The sequence below is a fragment of the Pleurodeles waltl genome, chromosome 3_1 (genome assembly GCF_031143425.1).
Source record: "Pleurodeles waltl isolate 20211129_DDA chromosome 3_1, aPleWal1.hap1.20221129, whole genome shotgun sequence".
Taxonomy (NCBI): Eukaryota; Metazoa; Chordata; class Amphibia; order Caudata; family Salamandridae; genus Pleurodeles; species Pleurodeles waltl.
Window position 1 is genome coordinate 746,536,513 of NC_090440.1, and position 20,727 is coordinate 746,557,239.

The 20,727-nt window shown below is 39.5% G+C and overlaps 1 protein-coding gene across 1 annotated transcript in view; it reads left to right on the top strand.

Annotated features, from left to right (window-relative positions):
• Positions 1-20,727, top strand: part of TCP11L1 (t-complex 11 like 1) — a 279,925-nt gene that overhangs the window by 136,787 nt on the left and 122,411 nt on the right. The window contains exons 5-7 of the mRNA XM_069223521.1: positions 5,665-5,885; positions 6,526-6,662; positions 9,712-9,911. Coding sequence (XP_069079622.1) covers positions 5,665-5,885; positions 6,526-6,662; positions 9,712-9,911 — 558 coding nt within the window. The remainder of the gene's footprint in view (positions 1-5,664; positions 5,886-6,525; positions 6,663-9,711; positions 9,912-20,727) is intronic.

The window sequence follows — 20,727 nt, forward strand, 5'->3', positions numbered from 1 at the left end:
TCAAAACTCCTTCTACTAATGAAAGTTCAGCTGAAATTTGGGCAAAGGGTTTTAAAGAGTCAGGCAAAGAGTGTTCTTTTGGCCACCCTTCTCTTACATAACTTATTGCTTTCTGCAAAACTGCATCCTTTTGAGATGCATCCATCCAATCTTTATATTGAATACTACCCACAGAGTCCAAAACATCCTCAATGATTGCCACAACTGCTTCTGTTTCATCATTATCATCATCTAAACCAACACTTTGTAGTGGCATTCAGGACAGGCAGTCCGCCCTGACATTTCGACCTCCAGAAATATACTTAATTTCAAAATTGAACTCTTGTAGCCGAGAAAGTAACCTAACCAATCTGGAAGACGCTTTACCAGTTCCATTTCCATTTAACAAATGTAATAACGGTTTCTGGTCTGTAAAGATTTCAAATCGAGTACCCCATATAAAAGTTTTGAACTTTTCAACAGCCCAAGAACACGCAAGAGCTTCTCTTTCAATTGTACTATAGTGAGATTCTGCCAGCTTTAAACTCCTGGAAGCAAATCCGATGGTACGTTCCTGCCCTGACACCCACTGACAAAGGACAGCACCCAACCCTTTTTGACTAGCATCAACCGTGATGGTACATTTATGACCCGAAATATATGATGATAAAACTGGTGCCTTTACAATCAATTGTTTGATATCATTGAAAGCTTGATCGCAAGAACTTTCCCAAACAAAAGATATGCCCTTTTTAAGCAAAGACCGTAGAGGTTGTACTACCTGAGCATATCCTGTAACAAATCGTGAATAATATTCTGTCATGCCCAGAAATGACCTAAGTGTATCTTTATCTTTTGGAGGATCAACTTCAGTGATGGCTTGAGTAAGTGATACCTTAGGTTTAATGCCTTCTGAAGAAATGGAATGACCTAAATAATCCAACTTATTAGTTAGAAATTTACACTTTTTAAGTCCTAAAGTGATACCAACTTTTTTGAACAAGTTCAAAACTTTTCTTAGAATGACAAGATGTTCAGCAATAGAGTTTGAAAAAATGAGTACATCATCTTGGTAAGCCTGCACTCCCTCAATTCCTTTCAATATGTAATCCATAAATTTTTGAAAGACACTGGCAGCAGAAGCCAACCCAAAAGGCAATCTCAAAAACGTATATGCTCCAAATGGAGTCACAAACGTAGTGAGATCAGTTGACTCTGGTGCTAAAGGTATTTGGTGATATGCTGATTTAAGATCCAATAAACTAAAATATTTTGCAGTACCAATATTTGTAAGAAGATCTTGAATCTTTGGTAAAGGGTGACAATCAACTAAGATATTCTTGTTAAGAGATCTCAGGTCAGCGCACAAACGAATCTCGCCACCCTTTTTGCGCACAAGAACAATAGGACTGACCCACTCAGAAGCATCAGTGGTAGTAATTATACCTTCACGGCTCAAATCATCCAAATTTTTTTTTAGATCCTCTCTCACACTTAACGGAACAGCTCTGACCTTATGAGCTACAGGAATAACATTCTGCTTCAATTTTATCACATGCTCAAACTTGTCTATTTTTCCAATTTTAGAGTTAAAAACATCTTGAAAATCATCTAGCAGTGATTTTAAAGCACAATCATCAATAGTATCACCAATGTAAGAAATCTGAGTGTCATTGACTTGTACAGGTTTTTCAGAACCGGGAACAAGTTTCAAACCCATCTTAGCTAAGTCTTGCCAGCCCAAAATATTTTTGCCTTTGACAGCTACATACATTTTAGACGTAATTTGTCTACCCAAACATGACAAGGTTTCAATGAAAAATCCTAACATATCGATATCATTGTCCCCATATGCCTTTGGAGAAATGTCAGTTTTATGCAAATGAAACTTATCAGACCATTGAGCGTAATAAAGCTGATCCGAGATAATAGAGACTGGTGCACCAGAATCAGCCATCATACTCAATGTGTAGCAATTAGCAATGATAACTTCACAAAAAGGACCTTTATACTTGAAACCTGGTTGAATAGAAACAGCAGACTCAACGGTTAAAACCATCTTATCAAAATCATTTTGCAGAGTGACGATGTCATCATGCATTTGAACACTACTAACTTGAAGTACACTCTTACCTCTACACACAGATTGAAAATGACCTATTTTGTGACACTTAATACATTTTTTTCCTAAAGCCGGACACTTAGGACTGTTGCCTACATGCGAAGTAGAACCACATCTGAAACATATTAAATTAGTTTTTTTATATACCGGTTTGACAAAGTTATTTTTGAGCGCAAGCGCATTAATTGAATCAGAACCTTGGATGGAATTAATCACACAGTTACTAGAAGACACAGAAGAAATACATTTTGATGAAACCATTGCTCTTTCAATGCTTTTCGCCATATCAATTACTTCAGAAAGAAGAGGATCCCTGCAACTTAAAATCCTCTCTTGTATTTTCTTAGAGAAACAACTGTACACAAATTGATCTCTGATGTAGGTATCTAGCGCTGAACCAAAATTACAATTTGCAGCCAAATTTCTCAGAGCTGAAATGTACTCCTCCACAGTCTCGTCCACTTCTTGTTTCCTTTTCATGAAATTGAAACGCTCCAGCATCACGTTTGGCTCTTCCAGAAATTTTTTATTTAACCTTTCTACTGCCTCCGTATACACAGACCAATTATCTCCATCTCCAGATGTAGGTGTCACAACAGGTAAGTTATCAAAAATTTGTTGACCTTCTGTGCCAAGATAACCAAACAATACTGCCAGTTTTCTTTTAGGAGTATAATTTTCAGCATCAATAGCGATTAAATAATTTTCAAATGAGCGATACCAAATTCTCCATGGTATTTTAGGTTTCCCAGGTAGAGGTAAAAATGAAGGAAGTTCAATAACTTGTTGAGAAGAAGCCATAACTACAAATATATAAATATTTATAAAATCTGGTTTAAAAAAAAAAAAAAATGTAATGACTTCTTTAAAAAATGAAAATTGAGACTTCTTCTTAATACTGGATCCAGCGCAAAATAGCAATAAACATAAGCGTCACCAAAAAAAACGCTTAAAAATGGAAAAGACTCGCATTTGTCGATTTCTTGACATTTAAAATTAGTCTAAACCACTTCACCAAATGAATACTCCCTCATCCAATATGGCCCCTAAAGTTGCCTCACGATGTAGAGGGGAGTAAATCCCCTAATCCAGACAAATATATTGAAAATCACCTCACTCGAGTCCGCAATAAATCAACCGAATCACAGGCTCCAACAAAGGTGGACAAAATCCTTGAAGCAAATGAAGTGAATCAACACCGTAGAGGAACAAAGGGCTGGTGGGCTCCTGAACATTACCAAGTACCTCGCTCGTCGCCAGATGAAAAGTACAAGGTAATAAACAAATTGTTCGGAAGCAGAGTGAGGTTAAACTTTGAATTAAAGTTTATTCTTGCTAAAAATAGGAGCCCACAGCGTAACGACCTCTTCCTGTGCCCTCCGAGTGAAAACTGTCAATTTCACATTCGGAACGCACAGGGAGTTAAACACCACGAGCCAGAACACATATTCAAACAATAACAAACATGAAAGATAACAACAGGAAATTCTTAACATGCACGTGCACGTGTACATGACCTCATACGAACCCTGACTGTGTATTACATTACAGTGCTCCCATCTACACAGCAGATTGTTGTTGTATTTTATGTGTAAAACTGCAAAACACAATATAGTTACACTTTGACAATCTAGTACATTTCTTGCTTGGATATTTACAGACGCCAGAGGTGACTGCAGAGAAAACCATACAATAGTGCCCAACTTACCCACTAATTAAAATGTAGTTACATGTAGGCCTTTAGGAAGATTAATTGTGAGCCTAACTGCAGAGGATTTCTCAGTAACGGATACAACTTTACCTAACAGTGTTGATGTGGTCGCTGTTGTAGATCAGGGCCGATTTTAGGGCGGTGCGACCTATGCAGCCGCACTTGGTGCTGACTTTGTTGGGAGGCGCTGTGTTTTAAAAAAACTTTTGGTTTAAAAGCACGTCCAGCAGTTTTCAGGCAACAATAAAAATGTCAAGATAATGTTTCTACTTGTGAGAGATATGATTTTTGTCTAGTTGCAGCTTTGGTTCATCATAAAGTAGCGCGGACGGTTAATGTGCCTGCTGCAGAGAACGTGTACCATAAACATCACAGAACTGCGTGTGAGTGAACTATGAGTAGCGCTATTAAAAATGAAATACATGTAAGACAGAGGCTATGGAGAGATGAGATGCACTGTTGGGGAGTGGTAGTAAGGGAATTCATGGCGAAGTAGGTAATGGGGCACCAAAAAAGACTGTCGCACCGGGCCCACCAGAGCTAAAGTCGGCCCTGCTATGGGCAGAATTGGATAGTTGTTCAGACATTTGAGAGCATGGCAGAGAGTTCTGAGTTCTCATTTAGGATTCTTGCAATGTAGTCAGTGCTGCGGATGAAAGGCAGAGCACCTCATTGGATGGAGCAGGATAGTTGTAGTACACAGCAGTATTGAAATCCTAGAGCATGGCAGAGAGTTTGCATTGCAAGAATCCTCAAGGATGTCTTGGCAGGGAGGAAAGGTGGAGACACTCACTTACTGGATAGTTGTATCCCCAGATGCTGGTCTCTGAGATTCCGGAAGAGACAAGGCTACTGCCGTGAGGGAGACAGTTAAGGCTCTTGTCTGTTGGACTGGATACAGTGTAGGGACTACTCCAACAAAGCTTTTTTGTCTGTTTAGGAATTTACGCAGACATAGATTCATCCGTGCTCACTAATTGACTATGTAAAGTATGAGCATTTAAATATCAATGTTTCAACAAATACTCACAAAATAAAAAACCAAGCTACAAACAAAGTATTTTGATAAGTATGTATTATTTCCCAGTTTTAATGTTTTGCAACTCTTCCGGTGAGTGAAGGGTCAAACACTCAATACAATCCAAATTATGCCGGACAACCGGCTTTCCCGTCCTTTGTGTGGAAGCAAACTGCTCTCTAACCAGAAGTCAGGGCAGTAAGATGAGCTCCGGAACCCAAATGAGGGCAAAGTCAAAACAGGGGGAGCAGAGGGTAGTGGGAGCAACAGTGGAGGTTTTTGGGTAGTGAAAAATAAAAAATAATCGCCAGACTGTGAAAGACTGGGAAGCAACAGATAGCCTGGGGGTGGTGGAAGCAACACAGATACCACCAGCTTATTAGAGATGGGATGGGAGCATCACTCAAGAGGAACAGGGAGAGACAGGTGCGCTCTAATGGGAGGGGATTCAACCAAAAATAAAAAAAATATTCCCTAAAACTGAGCAGTGGAATGATACAAGTACCCCCAACCAAATGGGTGGTAATTGGGCTATGCTCCAGGGCAGGGACAAACACAAGAAGAGGAAGGCAAGCCATCAAATAAGAAGCAAGCAAATGAGTGTCACCAAAGCCAACCAGTGGTAAGCAGTGGGTGGGCCGTAAGTTAACAATAGGTTTTTTACAACCAGACAGCTCGCACTGTCTGGTAGGTTCAACCTAAAAAGACTAGTGTCTGATTAAGATTCATTTCTTGCTCATGTCTGATTGTGAATGTGTTGAAAGAGTAAATACTTTTTATTTTTCTTTACAAATCTAGACAGATGTACTTAGCAACTGCTTATTTTTCTTCCAGACTCTGAGTTCGTTCTTACTGCCTGGGCACACTAGAATAAGAAGCCAGATTAATGAAGTACTGGATCTAGATTTGATCAAACAAGAAGCAGAGAACGGTGCACTAGACATATCTAAACTCGTGAAATTTATTATTGAAATGATGGGAATGCTTTGCGCACCGGCTAGAGATGATGCCATTAAGAAACTGAAGGACATAAAAGAAATAGTTCCTCTATTAAGGTATTGTATTAAAAGACAAAGGTACTTTATGCATTATTAACTTTCACAAATTGTTTCTCTTTTGTTTTGTTGGCGTAAGAAACCTTTTCCCTAAAATAGTCTGGGTATGAATTACTACAAGCATCTTTTTATTCCCTCCTAAGAATGAATAAATCACCCATTATGGGGACTGAATATTTACACATTAATTGGATTAGAAAATTAAGTTGAGATATTAACTTCATTACATAACAAACACATACTCTCTTTCTCTCTTAAGGTTTAGTTATAGATCAACAAATACAAACCCATAAAACCCCTGAAGTCTGCTGGTTATAATACGCAAAACATGTCCGTTAAAGGATTACCTGGCAGGGTGCCAGATTACTTCCTTTAAACAAAGTACTAGCAAAGAGGGTTTATACAACAGAGTTGCAGTTTCTAGCTACAATGCCCCTCTGCCTTTTGCAGCCAGTGATGTTATGGGTGTGTTTATATATGCATTTACATGTTCACAGTGTATTATGAACGTAATATACTACTTTATAGAAAGTAGATTTTGTTCCAGTGCTCAGCATGTCGCGCAAAACTTATTTTTCAAGCTTTCAAATCAGATTTTTAAATTAAACATTTACACATTCTGTACTTGTTTATATTCTAGAGAAATTTTCTCAGTATTGGATCTCATGAAGATTGACATGGCCAATTTTGCTGTCAGTAGCATCCGCCCTCATCTTATGCAGCAGTCTGTTGAATACGAAAGGCAGAAGTTCCAGGACTTTTTTGATAAGCAACCAAGTAAGATTGAAAGTAGAAACAAATTGCTTGATCACCTTCGTTAATGGGTTAAATGGTTGTAGAAGGTCTGGAATGTTCTCTCTTGTATTGTGCATCGGAGTTTCAGTTGAAATACTTCACAGTGCTTTACCTTACATCCAAGGAGGTAATTGTTCCGTGTTGGTGTATAGTGATATTGAACAATGCCAGATCACATCTTAATTTCAGCTTGGTAGTTGGCTGTTAGCTACCAGGTTGCAGCTCAAAAGGATCTGGCAACAGTGTTGGGAGGCGTGGCTAATGGAAAAGTCCACGGACATCTGTTTACTTGTGGTTGAAGATATAAAGTATGAGTGAGATGCTTTCTTCAAATGTTTCTAATATCTCCACTTTAAGGGCACCAGCTGCTCAGGCAATGCAGAGGCCGGGAGATCCGCCGATCATCCATATCCGAAGAATATGTTTCCTTCAGTCTGCCTCTCTGGCTGGAGGTGACATTAAGAGTAGTGAAAAATGTCTGCATAACCTCTTTTGTTTTGAACCTTTGTTTCCTTAAATCATAAAGAGTATGGTAAATTATAAAGAGTATGGTCATTATTTGTGAGACAACAATCAGCCACAGTGACACCTGTCTTGATTATGCCCATCTTTTGCGTGTCAGATCCCTTTGCGATTCCAAAAGGACCTCAATTTCATGGTTCCTCCTTATCTTGGGAGTGCTTGTGCACTAAGATTGCATTTGAGTGATACACTGTTGTATGGAGAGAAGTGTGTTGCTTCAGCTGAGGGTTTGACGTAGGCATGTTAATGTTTTCTTGCAGTATTAAAGTAATGAATAATAATATTAAAAAATATGTGCAGTTTAAACAAGTTCCACTGTCTCTAGATCTGTTTCACTAAGAAGGGGATCAGAGGCTTGGGTGCTCAGGTGGCACACATGATATACAGGATTCCATCGTGGCTGGCGGTTTTGGGGCAAACATTCTGAAAGGGGATATTGTGCTTGTGAAAAATGGATTACTAAGGCTGTACTGTCCAGTAATCCTTGTCGATGATCTATATTTTCAGATCTGGCCTGCTTCATGTAATAAAAAAATCATAAATAAAAAATACAAACATAAAGGGTCTTTGTGCCCTCTTCATCTATTGTTTTTTTTTTAACAGAATTTTATTGGAATGTTATAGTTTCCACATCCAAAATGGCCGGGAGGGCATTTATTAGCAAATTGAAAACAGTGCAAGAACCAAAACCTAAAAGTTGGCATGATTAGGTCCCATCCACCTGCTCACCCAAGGTGTCGGTCGTATGCAATTATTAGAAGCAATATGAGAATGACATCTGTGTTTTATGTTGCCTCAGGTAGTGGACAACTCATAGGTACGTATTTCATCATCTGTGGCAGAGGTGTGTGAATGTACAGGAGCTAGGGTATTTCCTCTGTGGTCCGCCCACCTCTGCCAAATTGTTGGGTGCTTTTGGGGACAACCTCTTGCCTGAAATACAGCTATCGCCATGCTCATGCAAAAATCTAGTCCTCTTTTCCAAGCAGCAAGGGCGGGCGCACAATTGGCTTTCTAGGCTTTAGCTATGTCCCGTTTGGCAATGGTGAGGCCCAGAAGAAGTATTGCACACTTATATCTATGGCTACTAAGGCCTACTGTGATATGAAGCAGAGTTAGCTTGGGGTCCTGGGGGATGGTCCACGCTAAAACTTCCTCCCAGGCAAGCAGCAATGCCCCTCCAGAAGTGCGACAGCCTTGTGCAGCTCCAGACTGTGTGTAGGAAAGTGTAGTCTTCAGATTGACAGTGTAAGCATTGCGGGGAGGCAATAAGACCCATTCTGCATAGTCGATGTCTCTTGTAATATGCCCTGTGCAGGTAGTTTAATTGTATGAGGTGGAGGCGAGCCGAATTGGCCACCTCCAGGGGGGGAGCGCATGGCCTCCGCCCAATCATCATCGTCCATCTGGGTGAGATCCGCCTTCCAGACGCCCCTCAGGACTGTTAGGGTGTGAGTGCTGTGGAGTACTAAGGTGCAATGAATCTGTGTTATTTTGTAGGCTCTGAGAGAAGCTTGCCCTCCGGTGGATTGTATTCAGGGAGCGAATATAGGTGCCATAAATAAGGGACAGTAACGTGCCTGAGCTGGAGATACCTATGGAATTGGCTTTGGTGTAGTAGAAATTCTTGTTGTAGGTCCTGAAAAGATTTAAGTACCTTGTTGCACATTATGTCGCCCAGAGTGGAAATCCCTATAAGGACCCATCCTCTGAATCCTTCCAGACTGGCCACCTGGGACAGCTGCGTGTGCAGCCATAGTGGTGTCATCTCCGTCAGCCGCTCCCACCAACCCATGCGCCTCAGGGCAGTTTACCACTGCCGGAACACCACCAGTGTGGCTGGATCTATTGGCATTTTCAGTTGTCATTTACATTTTGCTTCCACGCACCGCACCCTACAGCATGGGGCAGTAGAGCTGCCTACTTAAGCCACTGGCTCTCTGGCACATTAAGTGTCATCATTTTGCCTGATTGCATCTCCACATCGGGCTTAAAAGAAGTACACTTCATTGCCAAGGCTTGTGAGGGCAATACGTTACTAGTGCTATTTCCCTTTGTATTCTTTAATATTTTTAGTCATCATTGTGTGTTTAAACTAGGTTATAATAATTCAAAGCCGATAGTATCTTTTCTTTGGGACAATGAATATAGTATTTTCAGATGATGTACATTAAAAGTAAAAGTGAGTTCTATACCTACTCTAAGTAAACCTTCTTCCTAGGACACACCCATACTGTTCTAGTAAAACTAAATGCAAAGATGCAAAGTTTTTTTTTTTTCTTGCAAGCATATGGTCTCATGTTTAGGTGGTGGCATGTTATCTTTCTGTTTTTGTGTTCTTTATATTTTGGTGGCATATACTTGCAGTCAAAAATAAAAAAAACGTAGCGATCGCACCAGCTTGGCAACACCAAACCCCTTGACTTTGCCAGTGCCTGTATTCTTTTGTGTGACTATTGATTTTGCCCAAAACAAATTTCCATCCACAAGCTTCAAACATTTTTTGTAGATTCTCTGGAGTTTGTGACCAAATGGTTGCAGGAAGCAGCAGATGATCTCGCCAGTAGGAGCAGAATGGAGTCTCTGAGCTCTGATGGGGAAGCGGGACCAATAGCTGCCCACAGCATTACTGCTTTCAGTCCAGTGACCGTTCAAAATCATGCGTATCTTAAACTCTTGAAATGGGATCATAGCACTCCTTTTCCGGAGGTATGTATTTTTTCAATTACTCTTTAGTACCTAGGCACATAATTTACTGGTACGAGATGTAATATGCATGATGAAATAGTTTTTTGCACATTTTGACTACACTGTTGCACCTTCTGATGACAGGCAACATCATTGCTACCACAGTCAGATGGTAAATTGCATTTTTTAAATTCAGTCCCTGTTAGAACAAAAATGAGTGAGTTTCACGTTTCAGAAAATTATTGTGTTTCATCTTTGTGTTACCTTCTCATCGGTGCTCTTCTTATAAAGATTTCGTCATTGTTACCACAGTTCCATAGTAAATTGCATTTTTTTAATTTAATCCCTGTTAGAACAAAAATGAGTGAGTTTCACGTTTCAGAAAATGATTGTGTTTCATCTTTGTGTTACCTACTCATCGGTGGTCTTCTTATAAAGATTTCCTACTCGTTAAGACTTACAATATCAATATGAAAGCTACAAGATCATAATGTTAGTAAAAGCAATTAAATATTTGCTTAAAACGTAGCATGAAGCCACCGGTTCTTCAAGTGCAGTCGGCTTCGGTACAACTTCACCTCAGTGTCTTTGCCCCACGACCTTAGCTACTCTGGAGGCCTAAAGGGGCGAGGGCTCTACATGTTTTGGTCTGGTCTTTCTAAATCATTCTCCCCGATTGCCTTGTTCTCTCTCTTTTCTTCTCTCTTGGTCTGATTCCTGCATACTAGCTCTCTCAGTTAGATGACCTGCTCACAAGTTAAGTTTACCTGGATTCTTTCCCAACATTCAGTCTCTCTGATGAAAGGTTTTTGTTTTTTTTTGCACGTAATGGGAAGGAATTTAAAATGAAATAATACACACATGCGTCCATCTTTGAAAGCTTAAAGGGTTTCAGGAGGTTTACAGAAACATTCAAAGATAAATGCCTGTGTGTGTGCTTGTGCACGCATGAGCATACATGGGTGTCCATCTTTTATTACAATGTGTGCAGAGCTGTCGGGCCCTTCCAGAATAAAATAAAATAGTTAGAAATTAAAAAAAACATACATCGGTCCAACAGTCCTACACACTTAAAAGTGCCACTTTTTTGTTAGAAAGGCACTTTGTGCAGAATGCCATCACTCACAGTGAAGGGAGCCAGTGACTCAAGTTGGCTGACATATTGCCCCTGTGAATAACACAACAAACCTGTGGATGAAGGGGGCAGGCCAAAAGCCTCTATAAGAAAATATAAGACATATATAATATTAGTAAAATTAAAAGATGCTGGATAATGTTGGATCCAATGACAAGATGTTATTAAAATCCAGCTCTTCTGCACTTTCCTCTATTAGATATGTATCTTAACCAAACCAGACTCCCAGCTCTTATGTGTTTCAAGTTTGCTGTTCTTACCTATTGTTTGAGTTCCCAGTTTCTTGTAAGATGTCCTAACACCAGTTGGATCTATAGCTTTACAGAAAAGCAGTACATACTTAAATAAAATTATTATTTTTGGAGTACTATTTTTATAAAGAATTATAAAACTTTACGGAACTTTTCAAAATGTTATTAAGGTTGCCTAATGTGCTTAAGTATCAACTGGCGCTCAAATTAGAGCGCGAATGAGTGCATAGCAAAGAGTTACTTAGTAGTAAATTTTATTCCTAAGGAATTTCTCGTAGAAATACAAAACAGTGTTTAAAGCAAAATATGTTTACAAATACACAAATTGAACATTGTTCAAACTGTGCATCATAGTAAATAGCATAAAAGCCTTTTCATTTCATTATCATATTTTAACATTTCATTTACCCAGACTTATTGGTAGATACTAAACTAGCTGACGTGGCAACTATCCCGAAACATAACATAATTGCATTTCTCATTTCATTATGAGACAATAAAATACTTTCTTTGTCTGAGTTCAATGAATCTGGCGATAGCCACTGCAATGTCAAGATATTCCATTCCAGATAAACTTGCTAGTGCTTCACTACTTCTAATGATACCGAATCTCCTAAAAATTTGGCAGAGTACCTTTTTTCTCTCCTCCAGAAACAATAGGCAATCAAGAAAATGATGAGTAATGCTGTAGTTACATCATAAGCGACAGATACAGCGGTCTTAGTTTAGTTTAATCCTTGCTCTTAAACCAGCTGCCCTCCATACTGGGTCGATCCCTATCCGGACCGCAGAATGTTTTGAGTCATACGTTTGTTTGTCAGATATTTAGCCTGGTAGGGAAAACTTTCATTACCCAGATATTCCAGGGAGTCCATACAACCTATTTGGAGGATAGATAGTTATGGTCTCTCTCTAAACTTAGAACTTTAACTTTGCCATTTAATATTCCCCTTAAGGTAGCCTTGGAGTCAATGTCAAGATAACAAAGTTATGAATACAACTTGAGCTATAGCCAGAATGGCAATACATTTCTTGAAACAACTGGATTGAAAGTTTATAGCTGCAGGGTGCCTTTCTAAGAACTGGAAGGATAGAGCACATGAGTGCACTATCAAGTCCTAGGAATGTAATCCCATTTCAGTTCTTAGTGCCTCTAGCATTGAATGCACCTGGGCATTGAATAATCTCTTTAAGGCCAGGCTCTCCAGCTTCAGCCAACTCAACGTCCATAGATAAAAAAAATTCTTCACATAGTGCATGTGGGATTAGTTTGCCCAGGTATGCCTTCTTTAAAGGTTCTGTACATAGGCCCCCAAATCCTGAATCAGACCTTTTGAGGGCATTGTCTGTGGCCACAAGAAACATTTCTAAAGCCTCTAAATGTTCTTCCCATTTTAAATTTCAGCAAAGTATAGACCTAAATATTTATAGAGCTGTACTTGCTGAAGCTGCTCATTATTTATAAACCACTTGAAGTTCTTAGGTCTCTGTGAAAAACATCAACGTCTTGATTTTACCAATGTTTACGGTTAGGCTATTGGACTTATAGTAACCTGCAAACGTCTCAAGTTTTCTTTTGGAGGCCCTTTGGCGTATATTCCATTAGGACTAAATCATCCATATAGAATAAGCACAGAACATGCAGTTCGCAAATTTTAGGAGAGAATGAATTTGTCTTGGAAAACACTTTTAATAGATCAGAGATAAATGGTCTAACTAAGAAGGGAGCTAACATGCATCCTTGCTGCAGGCCATTATATACTGGAATTTGTTTCAGACTGGCTTCCTAACCCAGTCAAGGCTATTTGGACTCAGTTATAAGAATGGAACTGCTGGATCCTAGTCAGAAGATCCTGGGGGATATATAAAGACTGCAGTTTGCTCCAAATAGACTCTCTCTCAACCAAATCAAAGCGAGCCTGGAATCCACAAAGCAGCAGCATAATTTGCCCATTAACCTCACGGAATTTGTTGTCGCTACCCATAGGATCATGCAGTGATCCATTATCAAATAATTTGGCCTAAAGCTGGCTTGTTTTCTGGGAACATATCCTGAAGAAGAAACCTATTTTTAAGAAGCAAAATAATAGGTTTTGCTTAGATCATAGAAGGTAAGTTTAACAGTGGTATTAACCTATCATTTCCTGGTACAGATCACTCCCCTTTTTTTGTGGATCAGTTTAATGGTTGTCCTCCACCTTAAGTCAGGTCAGGCACAAAACCTGTAATGGTCACCCATTTATAAAAAAGGCAGAGCAAATTTGCCCACCATCAAGGATTGACCTTAAACAACAGTGCAGGTAATCCGTCAGGAACACATGCGCTGGACATTTTCAGGTTACCAATGACTTCGACAACAGTACTGCATTCCAATTTCAGTACTAAGTTGGAACACACTTCTGGATCCACGTTCTCCTCTAGGGTAACACCCAGGGAGGGACAGCAATATACAGGGAGTGCAGAATTATTAGGCAAGTTGTATTTTTGAGGATTAATTTTATTATTGAACAACAACCATGTTCTCAATGAACCCAAAAAACTCATTAATATCAAAGCTGAATATTTTTGGAAGTCGTTTTTAGTTTGTTTTTAGTTTTAGCTATGTTAGGGGGATATCTGTGTGTGCAGGTGACTATTACTGTGCATAATTATTAGGCAACTTAACAAAAAACAAATATATACCCATTTCAATTATTTATTATTACCAGTGAAACCAATATAACATCTCAACATTCACAAATATACATTTCTGACATTCAAAAACAAAACAAAAACAAATCAGTGACCAATATAGCCACCTTTCTTTGCAAGGACACTCAAAAGCCTGCCATCCATGGATTCTGTCAGTGTTTTGATCTGTTCACCATCAACATTGCGTGCAGCAGCAACCACAGCCTCCCAGACACTGTTCAGAGAGGTGTACTGTTTTCCCTCCTTGTAAATCTCACATTTGATGATGGACCACAGGTTCTCAATGGGGTTCAGATCAGGTGAACAAGGAGGCCATGTCATTAGATTTCCTTCTTTTATACCCTTTCTTGCCAGCCACGCTGTGGAGTACTTGGACGCGTGTGATGGAGCATTGTCCTGCATGAAAATCATGTTTTTCTTGAAGGATGCAGACTTCTTCCTGTACCACTGCTTGAAGAAGGTGTCTTCCAGGAACTGGCAGTAGGACTGGGAGTTGAGCTTGACTCCATCCTCAACCCGAAAAGGCCCCTCTCATTTCATCAGTCCATAAAACCTTAGAAAAATCAGTCTTGAGATATTTCTTGGCCCAGTCTTGACGTTTCAGCTTGTGTGTCTTGTTCAGTGGTGGTCGTCTTTCAGCCTTTCTTACCTTGGCCATATCTCTGAGTATTGCACACCTTGTGCTTTTGGGCACTCCAGTGATGTTGCAGCTCTGAAATATGGCCAAACTGGTGGCAAGTGGCATCGTGGCAGCTGCACGCTTGATTTTTCTCAGTTCATGGGCAGTTATTTTGTGCCTTGGTTTTTCCACACGCTTCTTGCGACCCTGTTGACTATTTTGAATGAAACGCTTGATTGTTCGATGATCACGCTTCAGAAGCTGTGAGTCAGCTTAAACAGTAACAGCCGCTTTCAATCAGTGCCTCATACTGGATCGCTTCCGATTATTCCCTAATTGCCAGGATTTGGTCCTTTATATACCCATCGCTCGTAACCTCATTCTTCGAGCGGCTGGGACACGGACCATAGGTACTCCTGCAGGGTATTTCCTTTGACGTGGTAAGTGTTATTTCCCCCCTTTTGAATAACCTGACAACATGACAATGGATGAGGACACACTTACCAGCGTCCTTGAGTGTTGGTCATGCCGGTGCTCTTAAGTGTTTTTATTCAGTATTCAATTCAGCGCCTACACTTAGCATTATACACTTGCAGTTTAGTACTTTCTACTTCTGCCTTATTTATAAAAGCATCTATATGTACTAGCCTTGTTCTCCTTCTAGCCTGAGTTTCTCTAGTTTTTCTGTCAACCCCCTAACAGAGTGTGACTATAAGGGAAACCCTCTCTCCGTAAATTCCCAGACCACAGGCAATCCGACTTCAGACACTGGGTAAGTCCTACTTTCTGGGCACAACTAAATGACATGTCATGTTATGAGAGGATTACACATAACCCCATTCCCAACCTTTCAAATATGATCAATAACAGTTTATTGGTATGGCAACAACAGGGGTTACTTAATAAAGACGAATATCTTTACTTAAAAGTGAACCATCCTCGATATCCGTGTCTATACACTTTACCTAAAATACATAAGGATTTACCTTTCCCACCGGGTAGACCCATTGTATCTGGTATACTTGGCCCTACGGAAAGGCGCTCAGAATTTGTGGACTGTTTTTTACAACCATTGGTTCATAATCTTCCTTCCTTTATTAGAGATACCACGCATATTCTCAGTATTTTGAGCAATGTGGAGTGGGAAAGTAACATGTTACTAGTGACTCTAGACGTGGTGTCTCTTTACACTTGTATCAATCATGATTTAGGTTTAGAAGCCTTAAAATATTTTTTGAATAAAAGATCAGCAAGCCTGTGGGATCATACTAAGATGTTATTGGTTTCGACAAAAACGAGGTGTAGCAATGGGCTCCAAATTCTCTCCCTCCTATGCGAATCTTTTCATGGGGTGGTTTGAACACACATGGATTTGGGGCCTAGATTCCGTTGCTTGGCAGACACATATATTGTTTTGGGGTCGTTACATAGACGACTGTATAATGATTTGGACTGGTGGGCAGGAGAAACTTATAGAATTTTGTAGTTTTCTAAACTCTAACCATATGAATGTTAGATTTACTTATCATTTTAGTGCTGTTAAAATTGAATTTTTGGACGTAGAACTTTTCATTACAGACGGCAGGATTCATAGCAGACTTTTTCGTAAGGTTACTTCCTGCAATTCTATCCTGCATGCTAAAAGTGCACACCCCAGACATCAGGTGGCATCAATTCCCTTTGGAGAATTCATGAGGGCACCACGGAATTGTAGTTTAGATAATGAATTTCTTGCCCAGATTAATGATATGGAAGGGAGATTTTTAGCACGTGGTTATTCGAATAGGATCATCAGGAGGGCACGATTTAGAGCTAGACATTTAGATAGGAATGAGACTCTGAAAGTTAAAGAACTCAAAGAGTTGAAGGTAACATCTAATTTGGTCAGGTTTATAACAGACTTTAATGATGCTTCCTTGATCTTGAAAAAATACATGAACAAACACTGGAATTTACTACTGCATGAAGAATCATTGAAGGATGTGGTGTCTAAAGGTGTGTCCACATCATTTCGTAAGGGCAGAACTTTGAGAAATATATTGAGTCCTAGCTGCACTACTGTTTCCTCCAATAAGACGTGGTTATCCCGAAGAGGGGTGGGTTTTTTCAGATGTGGCTTCTGTGGAGTCTGTCGTTGGGCTTGTCATAAATTGCAAGAATTTTCTCATGAGGGTAAAAAATTTGTGATCTGTTCTACTATAGATTGTAACTCTAATTTTGTTGTATATATAATACGTTGTAAATGTACTAGAATTTATGTTGGAAGTACTATACGACCACTCAAAATTAGAATAGGAGAACATGTCCGTGTACTCAAAAATGGTGATATGAGATATCCCTTAGTAGCACATATGTTAACCTGTGATGCACAACCAACCCAAAAATGTTTTGAATTCTTTGGACTTGAACATGTCCCCCGGGATCCCAGAGGGGGTAATAGGGAACTACGTTTACGTAGACAAGAAGCACTATGGATCATGAGACTTAGAGCCGTGGAATCAGGACTAAATTCTGATAGAGAATTGGAATTCTTTTTGGGGGATTGAGTTTCGGATTGTTTTGATACACAGCATGTTTCATTTATTTTGTTAATATTTCTGTATTTCCACATGTTTATGAAATTATGTCTCCAGTTTATTTTACTTCATTGATGTGTTCTAATATATATGTATTCACGAGTTAATAATCAAATATTCTCAAACACATATAACTTTTATTTAAGCAGTGGGGTTTTGACTATTATTAACCATGGATGATTATTCTTTGAATTATAAATTAAGTACTTTGTGACTGGAGGTAATTTGAGTTGAGATTAACTTGAGAATACAGGGAACTCTACTACATTTATGATTTCTGCCTTGCTTTGTATATAATTGGGTGTTCAACTTTCAGCATGGATGTTTGAGAGGTGAAATTGATCCATTTAGTGGCTTAGTTTAGGGTTGTTAATATTGATTTTCTCATTTACACTTATTGGAGCTGTTTGGCCTTACTAATTGTGCATTGGTATATGCCTGTTGTTTGTGTAATATTTCTTCTAATTTTGGCATATTTGGTTGCCATATAGTAGGTGTTCAGTAGTACCGTAACGGTTAAATCGGTGGTTATCCGTACATTGCTATAATATGGCTCATTAGAGGTGTCCGTTGTTGATGTTAGTGCCTTTGTACTTGATCGGAGAACCCAGAAGTGTATTTAACTTCCGGGTTCGTGTGCGCCCGGTCAGCGCACTCGCTTAGTGTCCGTACACGGTGACGCTGGTTTTTCTAAAGACCTATTTGGTGATGATTTGATCCAAAATATCTGGGTGAGTTACTGATACCGATTCAGAATTGTGACGCGATATCAATATTGCGGCAGTTTTTGATTACGTTAAGTCGATATGTAGTTAGAGAAATGCTTATTTCAATGTTTTTCTTTTGTTAAGTTGGTATACAGCTAGAGAAATGTGTAAACTAAGGTTTTGCTTTTCAGAAATAATGTATTGCTGTTGACTTTTTGATCGCTTTAGGTTTGTACGGGAAGTTGATGATTTTAATTATCTTTTTGATGGCATATAATGACTAGTAGTTTAAGCTATTTGATGTGAGTTTAATGAATAATAAAAAATCTTTTCTTTTCTTGACATTAAATCTGGACTTCTATTTTTCGATATTAGATACGTTTGGAGCACATATTCATTTAGGTAATTTGTATTACCGCTTGATACGGAATTGTTATGGACAATCAAGGTATTTTACCATAGTTTTTATTTTTATTTTGGGTGCCCCCCGTTTTTTGCACTGTGGGCTGCATGTGGGTCTTTTTCTTGGTTTTTACTGGTTGTGGTTGGTCACTTAATTGCTCAGCATGTTGTGGGCTTGTGTGTGCCTATTTTTATTAGGTGTTTCATTGATGGTGTTATTTATGAGGTGTATTTTAGTAGTGACTTTCCTCTCACGTAATTTAGATGCTAGAATAGGTTGATTTAACTTCCTTATTGGGTGTTTACACATTTAATGTAAACTTGGTGTTTGAGCATGTTGGTTTTAACTCGTACATTATGTTTATGATTTCTAGCCCTGAAGAAGTCGTAGGGGATATAATATTTCCCAAGACGAAACACGTGTTGGCTGGAATTGCATTTGTCTTTGGATCACTGACTATTTGATGTGAAGATACATCTCGAATAAATTTTGGACTCATCGGATGATTTTACAACCTATTTGGTGTGATATGGACTGATTCATGAAAATTGTTATTCATAAGACTTGCATTTAATATATAATCTTTTTATATCTACAAGAGGGGAACCTCAGTGTGTGTTTTCTTAGTTTTTGAGGTTTTTCTATACCTCTAAGGGTGGGGTGTTTCCCTTGTGGGGTTACCCCGTTATAATACATAGGTTGGATTGGCTTCCTGAGCGCCATATTTCCTAATTTCACACCCCATTCTATTACCCATCGCTCGTAACCTCATTCTTCGAGCGGCTGGGACACGGACCATAGGTACTCCTGCAGGGTATTTCCTTTGACGTGGTAAGTGTTATTTCCCCCCTTTTGAATAACCTGACAACAAGACAATGGATGAGGACACACTTACCTGCGTCCTTGAGTGTTGGTCATGCTGGTGCTCTTAAGTGTTTTTATTCAGTATTCAATTCAGCGCCTACACTTAGCATTATACACTTGCGGTTTAGTACTTTCTACTTCTGCCTTATTTATAAAAGCATCTATATGTACTAGCCTTGTTCTCCTTCTAGCCTGAGTTTCTCTAGTTTTTCTGTCAAACCCCTAACAGAGTGTGACTATAAGGGAAACCCTCTCTCCGTAAATTCCCAGACCAGAGGCAATCCGACTTCAGACACTGGGTAAGTCCTACTTTCTGGGCCCCCCAGTCTATTTCTTTAGTGCATGTGTGTGTGTTGAGTGACATTCACAGTGTTTTTGTCACTTTGTGTGCTGTGTTTTGGTTGCAGTGGCACCTCAGTTTTCACCACTGTTTTTACTTTCTTTAACCATTAGGCCTATAGAACAAAAGTTCAGGTAGGCCCAAACTTTCCTTATGTGTTAAGTATGCTTTCATGCTTCTCCTCTTAGGGGATCCACAACCCCGACGAATGCCCCAGACCTTCCAGCTCCTAGTGAGAGCAGAAACATGTTGGTCCCTGTCTTTTAGACTCCGTGAGTCATCAATCTCAACTGATTCGCTAGTATAGTTTTTAACCTTACCTGCATACACCTACATTAAATTTCTAATCGTAATAAGTGACTTGTAAGGTAATTTTATTATCTTTCCACACCTCATCCGGATCCCTGAAATTATCCAGTCAGATTTCAATCTTAGCACTCCCTCGTGGCTCTTTTAAACAATGAGGTTGAGTCCGCCCAGGTAGTATCATCTTACCTGGGTGGGACTAGGTGGTCAAATGATGAAGCAAGACACTATGATGTGTGTGAGACCACCTAGTCCGTAAAAGGAACTCCCTCCTATAAAACACAGCCCCACCCACATCCACTGCCTTTCTTTATCTTTATTCGGAAACTGCGCGCCTAGCGAACGCGCCTTGAACCAGACTTAACAGTAGAGTTCTTCCCAAATTCACATCCCACACTTTTTAGTGGTTTAATGACTGTTTAATCTAATCGGGAGCAAGTGTGGGGTCTAATCACTCCCGAGACTCTCTTTTTGTGTTGTTCGAGTTGAGTTGTAGTCAGTCCTCCGTGTCTAGGTAGATATGGCGACTGAAAGTTGTCCAGCTGCTGATTTATATCTGCGTTTTCAGTGTGCTTCCACATTTTAATGTTGTGGGTCGCCAGCTCGGTAGATGCTTTTTGAATTAAAGAGTTGGTTAGCTTGGACTGAAATTTTGCCTAAGTAACTTCGACCCTGTGGCTGTTGCCAACGCTCACCAAGGCCCTATCTAAAGAGCGAAGTTCTTTTACAGAAGGAACGGAGGAAAATAATGGCTAAAAGTTTGCTTCGGTTTAGCAGCCGTATTTTCAATTTCTTATTTCCCTTATTGAGGGGTTTAAAAATAGCAGGTCCTTTACCCAATCTTGATATTTGGCCAAGTCTTTTACTCACAATTGTGCCTTCTGCGTTTTCTCTGTTTTTCTCTTCTGCCCCTGTGTGCTTCGTCCCTCTACAGTGTAAATTAGC